Genomic DNA, 10,923 nt, shown 5'->3' on the forward strand with positions numbered 1-10,923 from the left:
TGCACGGCTGCGCGTTCGGTGCAAGCCCGGGCCCCGCTCGAGGCTTGGGGGGCTGGGTGAGCGTGCTGGGGACGGGGGTGTCCGGGTCGCCCACGCCGCGTGCTGCCGAGGCTGCGTCTGGGGCGCGCCGCTCCCGCCCAGCCTCACCGGAGGGGACGCGTCGCAGGTGCTCCCGGACGATGGAGACGTCCGCGCCGAGGGTGGGAGTCCGCGCTTCCGGGTGTGTCTGCAGCTCCGGGTGCCGTAGGGTGGGGTGGGACCCCGAGACGGCGGCCTGGCACGTGATGTGTGTGTGTCCTTGTCTGATGTGTCGGTGTCCCTGACGGACCGGGTTCCAGTCCCAGCTCTGCTGTTCCCGGCTGTGTGCCCTGGGAAAGGTGACTGCTCCCTTTCTGTGCCTCAGTTTCCTCACCTGTACAAGGGGCATGATAAAAGTACCTGTCTCCGAGGGCTGTTGTGAGGATTAAAAGGTAATACGTGTAAAGCGCTGAGAACAATGCCTGGCGCCAGTAAATACGCATAAGAATAAATAAATAAAATCAACTATGATTATGTATCTTTTGTATGAGGCAAATGTTTGTGGTCGTGTAATGTGTGTGTATATGTGCTGCGTGTGTCTGTGTGTCATGGTATGTGTAGTGCATTTCTAAATCTTTGTGTTATGTGTGCCTGTTTATTGCTGTGTGACTCTGGTGGGGTAGAGATTTTGTAACCTTATGTGAAATGTGTGTATATTTGTGACGTGTGTGACTCCCCCCCGCCCCATTTAGGTGATATGTGTATCTTTTATCTATGCCTGATGTTCTTACCTGTGTGTTTATGAATAATGTGTGTGTATGTGTGCGTGATATGCATCTGAATGTACTGGTGTGTCATGTAATTGTGTGTATTTTTGTGTATAGCTTTTGTATGCCTGAGCTGCATGTGCCCATGTGTGTCTATGCATGTGATGTGTCTGTATGTATCCCTGGGAACAAAGTGTGTTTGTGAGCAATGTGCATATCTTATCTGTGCCTGTAGACAGGCATGCATTGTGTTTCTGTGTATTCATGTATGTGCTGTGCCTGTCTGTGCATGTCTCTGTTGTGTCCCTGTGCACTCCCGTATGTGATACATGTTTCTGTGTTCCCCAGTGCAAGCAATGCCTGTGTATATCTGTGCAGTGTGCATATATGTGATACTTGAGTCTGGGTGTTCTTTGTTGCCTATTGGTGTGTGGATGTCTACGTTTGTGACTATGTGCCTCCCCGTGTCACTATGGTGTCCTTGTGGATCTTTGTCTGAGGCACCTGTGTCTGCGGATTTGGAGCTTTACTTTGTGGTGTGTGTGTGTGTGTGTGTGTGTGTGTGTGTTTGTGATGCTTTGATGTTCCTGCGTGGCCGGGTGCATCTGTGCCAGGGCTGGACTGTCCCTGTGTGTTCCCAGTGTGGCCTGTCCCTGCATCTTTGTGTGTGACGTGTACGTGTCCCCGTCTGCTGATGGCTGTCCACCTTTGTATGTGATATACTTGTCTATGAGGATTTCTGCGACATGTGTCATTGTGTGTGGGCTGTGTGTGCTTGACATCTGCATCTCAGTGTGTAGCACACGTGTCCGTGACAGTGGTGTGTCACAGTGGAGTCACGGCCAGGCACTGTGGACACTGCTCCCCCGCCCCAAGGGTCTACTGGTCCCTGTCTGTCCCCCCCTCCCCTTTCTCCCCTCCCTCCCGGCAGCCAATGCTACCAGGAGCCAGTTGCCATGACAACGCTCCATCCTCCCTCCATCCTCCCTCCTCCCACCCTTCCTCTGACAGGCTCTCTGCTCCCCCAATCCGGGCTGTCCTCGGGGGCGGGGCCCTCAGTCTCGCCCCCCCATCCTACCCTCTCCCCCCCACCCCAGCAACCCGGCTCCCCGGCTCCTCTCCTCTGTCCGCCTCTCCATCCCTTCATCTGTCTGTCCCTTCAAAGAGGGGGAGGGGGGTACCTGAATCAGTAAGCAACCCCTCCCTCCCCCGTCCTGCGTCTCCTGCCCCACTCCTGGGCTGGGGGGAGGCCAGGGTCGCGCGGGTCCCCATGGCTGGGGGCTGAGGGCCGCCCCCCCCTCCTCCCCAGCCGCCACCACCTCCACCTCCCTTCCATCCTCGACAAGATGCCTGCCCCTGGCGCCCTCATCCTCCTCGCGGCCGTCTCCGCCTCTGGCTGCCTGGCGTCCCCGGCCCATCCCGGTGAGTCTGTGCGGCCATCCGCCTGTCCAGCGGCCCCCACCCCCACCGCGGCCTCACTGCCTGCCCGGGGCCTGTCTGCGGGGCTCCGGCCGCATCACCTGTGCGCGTCTCTGCAGCCAAACTGGGCCTGGAACTGCCGCGCGGACGGTGTCTCTGTCAACAGGGCCTGGGGGGAGGCAGGCTGGGGGCTGGGTGGGGAGGGGGGTCTGTTAGGCAACATGTGTGTATGTGTGCACGCATGTGTGTGTGCGGGTGTGTGCAGGGAGCTGGGAAGGACGGAGGCTCCGGGAGAATTGGGGCAGAGGGGACGAATACTATTTCGAAGGCGGACACAACACCGGAGGCTGTCTCTGGCTTTGGGGAGGACCCAGGTCTTGCGGAGTTCCCTTCTCGGGGGTTTGGTTTGGGGCTAGAGGACAAGTCTGTACTCCAAGCGTCCTTAAAAGAGACAGGTCTCAGCCCCCTTGACCGGGGCGGGGGTTGTTCAGAATGGGGCAAGAATCTTCCACCAGCCTGCAGTTAGGGCTCATCCTCTTCCTTCAATGGGGGCGGGGGGGGGGGGAAGCTGTCCGTAGGAGCGTATTTTAAATTCTGAGCATTCCAGGCCTCACTACTACTACTGCTTCCCTGAGTCCTCACTGGAATTCTCTCAAGTATGGGGTGAGGGGATGCGGTCGGGGGTCCCAGCTTGGGGCGAGAGGAAAGACCCCACCCCCAGCTCAACCACCTGGGAAGGCCTCAAACTACAATTCCCACAATGCCCTGGGTCATCCGGCTCCTCTGTCAAGGGACCCTAGTTGCAGAGCATCGTGGGAGTTGTAGTCCAAGACTGGCCGGGACGGGAGGGGCTTGGAATCCAGGAGCAAGAGGCTGGAAGCTGGAACCCTAGCCCAGACCTGTGCCCACAGATGGATTCGCCCTGGGCCGGGCCCCTCTGGCTCCTCCCTACGCCGTGGTCCTCATTTCCTGCTCCGGCCTGCTGGCCTTCATCTTCCTCCTCCTCACCTGTCTGTGCTGCAAAAGGGGCGATGTCGGTTTCAAGGTGAGGTGCCTGAAGGGATCAACCTGGGGAGGAAGGCCCAGGCCAAGCCTTTCTCCTCAAGCCAGATAACTGGTGGAGAAGGGGCAGAAGTCCAACAGCCCACCCTGGCCTGAAGTTATGGCAAGACCTGGAACCCTGGGATCTGGAAATTGGGCTGGGATGGAGGATGGTTAAGAGAAGCCGGGAGACATACTTAGGAGAATGATTATGGTGCATCTCTCAGCCCTGCGTTCTCCTTCTCACCTCTCCTGGCTACAGGAGTTTGAGAACCCTGAAGGAGAGGACTGCTCTGGGGAGTACACTCCCCCAGCAGAGGAGACCTCCTCATCACAGTCGCTGCCTGATGTCTACATTCTCCCGCTGGCTGAGGTCTCCTTGCCAATGCCTGCCCCGCAACCTTCACACTCAGGTACTGCTTCAGACCCAGACCAGGATCCCATGGTCCCAGAGGACAGGGCCGAAGGCCCTGAGTGTCTTCCCTTCAGGGAAGCTAAGACTGGGAAGGCAGAGGTGAGAGCCCTAGGTTCTTGGAAGTAGCCTGTGGGGAGACAGATCATCCTGGTGGAAGTCAGTGCTTACTCTAAAACCAGATTTGCAGATTCTTGTGGGGCATTGGATGGTGAGATCAGCCTAGATCTCAACCTCAGAGGCAGCCAATGAGAGGCTGACATCAAGTCATTGGAGCTTAGGATGCCAATGGAAAGGCTGATTGGATGCTGGAATCTTGTGGGCAGCCAATGAGGAGGCTGAGATCCTGTTATGGAATGTTAGAAGCAGCCAATGAAAAGAGATTGGTGTCTGCTATGACCCCAGTCCCCACTAAGTGTTTGGGGGGTGGGGAGGTGGCACCTGGGAGAGAAGAGAGGCTCAGGGGCCTCCCCATCCTACTCCTTCCCCAGACATGACCACCCCTTTGAGTCTTAGCCGCCAGCACCTCAGCTACCTGCAAGAGATTGGGAGTGGCTGGTTTGGGAAGGTGAGTGGGGCTTGGGTGGGAGGTAGGGTGTCCATACAGTCCTAGCCTTGTCCTCTGTTCTGTGTCCATCCCCCTGCTCTCACCACTTCTCATCTGCCCCTTGCCTCCCCACCCTCAGCCCCGCAGCCTACCCATGCCCCTCCATCCACCCCTCACCTGCATCCTCCTTCCCCATCGTCCACGTCTGTCGGTCAGCGCCTCCCTCCTCACTCCATTGACCACTCTGCCTCGCCACCTGGCTCTCCACGCGTCCGTCCGTCTGTCCATCCTTCCATCTATCCCTGCGTCCATCGGACCTTGGGCCCGTGAGTCTCTCACTCCGAATTGGGTAGGGGAGGGGGCGGTGGATATGAAGTGGGGGCTGGACAGGAGTGGGGAGTTGGGAGCTGTGGAGAGGCGTGCAGCCGCTGACTCGCGGTGCCCCTGGCCAGGTGATCCTGGGAGAGCTCTTCTCTGACTACACCCCAGCCCAGGTGGTGGTGAAGGAGCTCCGAGCCAGCGCAGGGCCGCTGGAGCAGCGCAAGTTCATCTCGGAAGCTCAGCCTTACAGGTAGGGGAGGCTTCTCAGGATGGGGTTCTGGGAGCCCAGACTCTGGGTTTGCCCCTCAGAGAGGTCACACTTAGGAATGGTGTTTCGATGGCAAAAGGTGCGACTTATGCAGTTGAGGGGCAGAAATAAAGAATGTTCATGCACTTCTGCCCTTTTCAGTGCTTTACTCAAATCACTCAATACAATTTCACTCTATAGATTCTTAATCAAGAAAATGACAACCTTAATGCTGGGCACTGCAATAGACATAGTCAATTCACAGCAATCAGTTCTAGATTAGTTCTAAGCACTGCAAACAGCACCTCAGCTACCTGCAAGGCTCAGGACAGACATTCCCTCTGCATGCTAAGTTCAGGTATCATTAGATCAGAAGTCCCAGGCCTTAGGCTTTAAGTCCAGCAGATGCCCACCACTCAGACCGTGGTGATCAGGTCAGGAACCAAGGCCGGCTTCTCCTGGGGTGGAGCTGATGGCCAGCTGGGGAGGTGGTCATAGTCAAGAGGCTGCTGCAGAGTTTGAGAGCGGTGAGAACAACGCAGAGGATCAGGCAGATGACAAGAGTGGGGTGTCAGCCAAGGTCCCCCTCAGGCTCGTGTGCATCAGGGTCAGCTGGCTGAATGTCTCTTCATTTGCTCCATCATTTATACTAAATTTTGGGGGCTTCTGACTACTCCTTCAATCCCTATCAGCTGCTGCTGGATTTCTCAGTGACATCATTTGTCCTGAGGTTAAAGCATCTGGTCTGGTGGCCCCCACCCTGATTTTCTTGCCTTTCCCTCTTATCAGGGTGAGGGCATTGTGATAGACACTTCACTCTGAGTTTGTCAGGGTGGGGAGAAGTGACTTGTTTATGCCTGAGAGCCCTACTGGAGGGCTCCGTAGGTGTGCCTGGTGAGACTGCAGGTTTCAAACTGGAGTTTTAAAATGGAGTTGCTTAGGCTAAGGCCTAAGACCATCCTTACAAGCGGAAGGAACACAGTGTAGGGTCAAACTGGGTTCAGATCTCAGATCGACTTCTTTCTGGCTGTGCAACTCCGAAAACTTCCCTCCAGAGCCTCAGGTTTTTCCTTGGACAGAGCTGGGGATATGAAGTATGATGGAGGTCAGGGGAGCACTGAAGTTTAGCTAGAGGCCAACTCCTCTCCACTCTGAACCTCGGTATCTTCATCTGGCAAGTGAGCCCAGGAAACCCTTATATCCTCATGAAGAGATCAGATGGGAAGACGTAAGATGACCTGTATTAAGTGCTGGGTACTTGACAGTGGTTCCCTTCCTAAGGCCCCTGCATGGGTAAGGAAGGATACAGCCAGAATCACAGACCCCCAGCCCTGGGAAGGCCCCCATGCTACCCACTGAGCAGCTCTGTCCTATCCCCTTCTCCCTTGTTACTGTGAGGTCTGGGAAGAGAGACTCGGTGCCTCTCCTCTTTACCCCCGTCCACTCTAAGGGCTCCTAGGATGAGGTCAGGGTAAACATTTGCCAAATAATTGTATTGTGAGGTACTAAGTTTCCTGTCACGGAAAGGGTGTGTGACAGAGATCACTTAGGAGGACAGCTGTAAAAGTGGGACTCACCCTGAGAGACACAGACCTTGGACTTTGGCTCTCCTTTGCTTCAAAACTGCTCATGATTGCCTATTGCCCACAGGACAAGTCCCAGTCTTCCCTACAAACCCCAGGTCCTGCACAGTCTGACCCTGTCCCCTTCCTGCCACTGTCCCCTTGCCCCAGCCACTCTCTCCTCTTTACTAAGCCTCCCACAGCAGCCCCTTTCCCTGCCGTGGGAACATGGCTCCTTGCTCATGCACTTTGAACTGGGGGCTCCCTTTCCCTTCTCAGATCTCAGCTCACAGAATCCTTCCCTCACTCCCCACAGGGACAGCCCTGGGGTGTCCCATCATGTCACACATATCCCACTTGGTCATTATTTTCTTTACTTGCTTATCACCCACCAGCCAAACGTGGCTGTTTACATTTAAGCTAAATACAATGAAATCAAATTAGAAGCTCGATTTCCCAGCCACACTCACCACGTTTCAAGTGCTCTATGAACACTTTGTCACATGAGCCTTCAATTAATTGGACAGAAGGCACTATTCTCTAAGGTGGAGGAGGTTACAGGACACAGAGCTGCTTTTAGAATACAGGTGGTTGATGGCTGGGGCTTGGCCTCTGGCCCCAACAGCACCAAGTGACCCTTGCCCCCCATCAGGCCTTGCCATGTTTCTACCCCTGATGGGACCGGCTGCTAGCCTGAAATGCTTCACCCCCGGAGTTGCAGACCTCTGTGAAGGCCAAGTCCTTCACCAAGCACGTTTTTATGGAGCACCTTATTGGTCTGTGACTGGGGTCACAGCTGTGAGCAAACTGCCCCCATGTTCTTGCCCTAGAAGAGCTTACCCCACCAAGTGGAGGAGACACAAAAATAAGAACTAAATTTTAAGAAGGAAATCAGAGAATAAGTGGCACGAGGAAATAAGACAGTATGTGACAGAGACAGGTTACTTTGGACGGGAGCATCTGAGAGCCAGGGTTGACCGGAGGTACCAGCCATGCACAGCACTGTGGGGAGTGTCCCAGGCAGAGGAAACAGTAGATGCCAAGATCGGGAGCCAGTGGCCCGGGAGCCACAGCTAGGACAGAGGGTGAAACACAGCCAATGGGTTGAGATGTTAAAATAAAAACAGCAGAAACAGCTGGGACCTTGCAGCACAGACCAGCTCCCTGACCTCGTGAAATTCCTCTCCAGAACCAGATGAGGGAGCTCCATTTTATAGGTGAGACAAATGAAGGCAGGAACTGGTGACATGACTTGGCTGAGATGATACCCCTGGGAAAGTTGGAATTAGGATCAAACTGAGAGTGTGAGGGTGGAGGAGGGGCACTGGCCCAGCATGGGGGAGGGCGGTGAGGCTCCCTGGGGAGACCGTGGGGAAGCTGGGGCCTGCAGAGGACTTTGACAAAGGGGGACATTCTCCAGAATTCTTAAGTGCCAAGGCTGGGAGCCTAAGCAGGGTCTGCCACCATGTTTGGGAAGATGTACACTGGGTGAAGAGGGGACAGGCCAGCTCTAGAGACAGAGGACACCAAAGAGCAGGGCTCTCTCAAGGGCTCTGGGAAGCCACAAAGCACTGTGAGCAGGTGAATGGCAGGTCAGGGACAAACTGAAGGGGAGGGACTGGAGGCAGGCCTGAAGACAGAGAGGCCCAGGCAGGAGGGTAGAGGCAAGAGGAGGCTGGGAATGAGGAGGAATGGGTCACTTCGGGGTCTGACTTGGCACTGCAGGCCAGTGAGGGAGAGCAAAGGGACTCTGAGTGGGGAAATAGACCAAAGAGGTTGCCCACGGGCTGGGGATGTACTCAGTTGGTAGAGTGCTCACCTCACATGCACAAAGTCCTGGGTTCGATCCCCAGCACCACAAAAGAAAAGAGGTTGACTAGGTTGGGTGCTGCGGGGGAGCTGCGGTGGGAGGGAGGGCAGCTCCTCACCCGCAGCCTCCCCCACAGGAGCCTGCAGCACCCCAACGTCCTCCAGTGCCTGGGCCTCTGTGTGGAGACGCTGCCCTTCCTGCTGATCATGGAGTTCTGTCAGCTGGTGAGGTCGGGGTGGGGGCGAGACTCGGGAGCTGGAGGAGGGAGAGGTGGGGCAAACCGAGGACCCCTGCCCCCCACTCTGTATCACCATCCCGAGGCACTCGTGTGGCGGCGCCCCATTCTTGAGCTCGCTGTACGCATGCCTGCCCTGAAGCGGGGAAACTGAGGTCGAGGGGCCGTCCAGCCTCCTCCTTCGCTTCAGACTAGCTGCACTGTTAGTGTCCTGGAGGGGCTGCTGTGCTGACCTGTTCCTGTCTCCCTCTCAGGGGGACCTGAAGCGTTACCTCCGGGCCCAGCGGCCCCCCGAGGGCCTGTCCCCAGAGCTGCCCCCTCGAGATCTGCGCACACTGCAGAGGATGGGCCTGGAGATCGCCCGCGGGCTGGCGCACCTGCACTCGCACAACTACGTGCACAGGTGGGCCACGGGGGAGGAGCTAACGGAGGGAGGTGTCTTGAGGGCGGGCACCCGGGGAAAGCCCGGGAGGCACAGTAGAAAGGGGAGTTGGGGAAGAGAAGGGGCGGGGCCGAGGAGAATGGGGAGGAGGCAGGGGGATAAGGAGGAGAGGAGGAGCCAGGAGAGGAAAGAGGGTGGTCCAGGGGACGGAGGGGCCGGGAGAGGAGGGGAAGAGCCAAAGGGGGGAGGAGCCAGGGAGGGGCGGGGGGAGCCCAAACAGGAGGAGTTAGGAGAGGGAGGGGCCAGCAGAGGAGGGGAGAGGCCCGGAGGGGAGGAACCAGGAGAGGAAAAGGGAGGAGTTAGGGGAGAGGAGTGTGCGGAGGCAAAGCAACCTGGGCGAGGGAGTAAGGGGCGGAGTCAGAGGGAGAGTGGGCGTGGTCCTGCGCTCACTGGTCTCGCCCCGCCCCCAGCGACCTGGCCTTGCGCAACTGCCTGCTGACCTCTGACCTCACGGTGCGCATCGGAGATTATGGGCTGGCCCACAGCAACTACAAGGTGGGGCGGCCCTCCGCCCGGGCGGGGGGGGGGCTCTGGGGGTGCCTTGACCCTCCTGACCCTGTCCTGGCCCCTCCCCCGCCAGGAGGATTACTACCTGACCCCCGAGCGCCTGTGGATCCCCCTGCGCTGGGCAGCGCCCGAACTCCTCGGGGAGCTGCACGGGACCTTCATGGTGGTGGACCAGAGTCGAGAGAGCAACATCTGGTAAGGGGCCTGGCTTTGGAGGGCAGGGAAGATGGAAGATCACTGGATGCCTCCCCTGGGGGAGGACCCCTGAGGGGCAGGACTGTGCTGAGCCCTCTGTGCCTTCTGCTCCCTACAGGTCCCTGGGGGTGACCCTGTGGGAGCTGTTTGAGTTTGGGGCACAGCCCTACCGCCACCTGTCAGACGAGGAGGTCCTCGCCTTTGTTGTCCGCCAGCAGCACGTCAAGCTAGCCCGCCCCAGGCTCAAGCTGCCCTATGCCGACTACTGGTGAGGACCAGGCCCTGACTCCTGGCCCCTAGCCTTGCCCATCCCACCCAGGATGGTCTCAGTCCCTCCACCTCTTCCACACACCACCTACAGTCTCACTTGCTCCCAATAACAGAGAAGTGACCTTCTCACCCCCCTCTGCCAGCATCTGCCACTTGGAGTGGGTAAACTGAGGCAGGAGGTGGCAGAGCTGGGGTCTGAACTGTGAATTCACTAAGACTCAGCCCAGATGGAGACAGTGTCCTGGCTCCTTCTTCCCATTGACTTCACTGTCCCTCCTTCTCTGGGACCCTGACCCACCTGGAGGCTTCAGGCCCACTCTTGGGGTCTCCGTCCCTGTCTGGGGATCCCCCTGCTTACGCTTGCCTCTCTCTTTCCCTCCAGGTATGACATCCTGCAGTCCTGCTGGCGGCCGCCTGCCCAGCGCCCCTCAGCCTCTGATCTCCAACTGCAGCTCACGTACCTGCTCTCTGAGCGCCCCCCCAGACCCCCACCTCCTCCACCCCCACCCCGAGATGGTCCCTTCCCCTGGCCCTGGCCGCCATCGCACAGTGCACCCCGCCCAGGGACCCTGTCCTCGCCGTTCCCCCTTCTGGATGGCTTCCCTGGGGCTGACCCTGATGATGTGCTCACGGTCACTGAGAGTAGCCGTGGCCTCAACCTTGAGTGCCTGTGGGAGAAGGCGAGGCGTGGGGCAGGCCGGGGTGGGGGGGCACCTCCCTGGCAGCCGGCGTCTGCACCCCCAGCCCCCCATGCCAACCCCTCCAACCCTTTCTATGAGGCACTGTCCACACCCAGTGTGCTGCCGGTCATCAGCGCCCGCAGCCCCTCGGTGAGCAGCGAGTACTACATCCGCCTGGAGGAGCATGGCTCCCCACCCGAGCCCCTCTTCCCCAACGACTGGGACCCCCTGGACCCAGGCGTGCCTGCCCCTCAGGCCCCTCAGGCCCCCTCCGAGGTGCCCCAGCTGGTGTCCGAGACCTGGGCGTCCCCCCTCTTCCCTGCGCCCCGGCCCTTCCCGGCCCAGTCCTCAGCATCAGGCAGTTTCCTGCTGAGTGGCTGGGACCCCGAGGGCCGGGGCGCTGGGGAGACCCTGGCCGGAGACCCTGCCGAGGTGCTGGGGGAGCGGGGC

The 10,923-nt window shown here is 58.4% G+C and overlaps 1 protein-coding gene across 1 annotated transcript in view; it reads left to right on the forward strand.

Annotated features, from left to right (window-relative positions):
* The first annotated feature begins 2,094 nt into the window (after positions 1-2,094).
* The window catches only part of Lmtk3 (lemur tyrosine kinase 3), a 19,897-nt gene continuing 11,068 nt past the window's right edge, over positions 2,095-10,923 (forward strand). The window contains exons 1-11 of the mRNA XM_048791227.1: positions 2,095-2,207; positions 3,116-3,249; positions 3,508-3,658; positions 4,149-4,225; positions 4,657-4,775; positions 8,281-8,368; positions 8,634-8,782; positions 9,232-9,316; positions 9,402-9,523; positions 9,642-9,791; positions 10,176-10,923. Of these exons, the coding sequence (XP_048647184.1) occupies positions 2,132-2,207; positions 3,116-3,249; positions 3,508-3,658; positions 4,149-4,225; positions 4,657-4,775; positions 8,281-8,368; positions 8,634-8,782; positions 9,232-9,316; positions 9,402-9,523; positions 9,642-9,791; positions 10,176-10,923 (1,899 nt within the window). The 5' untranslated portion in view covers positions 2,095-2,131. The remainder of the gene's footprint in view (positions 2,208-3,115; positions 3,250-3,507; positions 3,659-4,148; positions 4,226-4,656; positions 4,776-8,280; positions 8,369-8,633; positions 8,783-9,231; positions 9,317-9,401; positions 9,524-9,641; positions 9,792-10,175) is intronic.

Source organism: Marmota marmota, unplaced genomic scaffold, assembly GCF_001458135.2.
Source record: "Marmota marmota marmota unplaced genomic scaffold, marMar, whole genome shotgun sequence".
Taxonomy (NCBI): domain Eukaryota; kingdom Metazoa; phylum Chordata; class Mammalia; order Rodentia; family Sciuridae; genus Marmota; species Marmota marmota.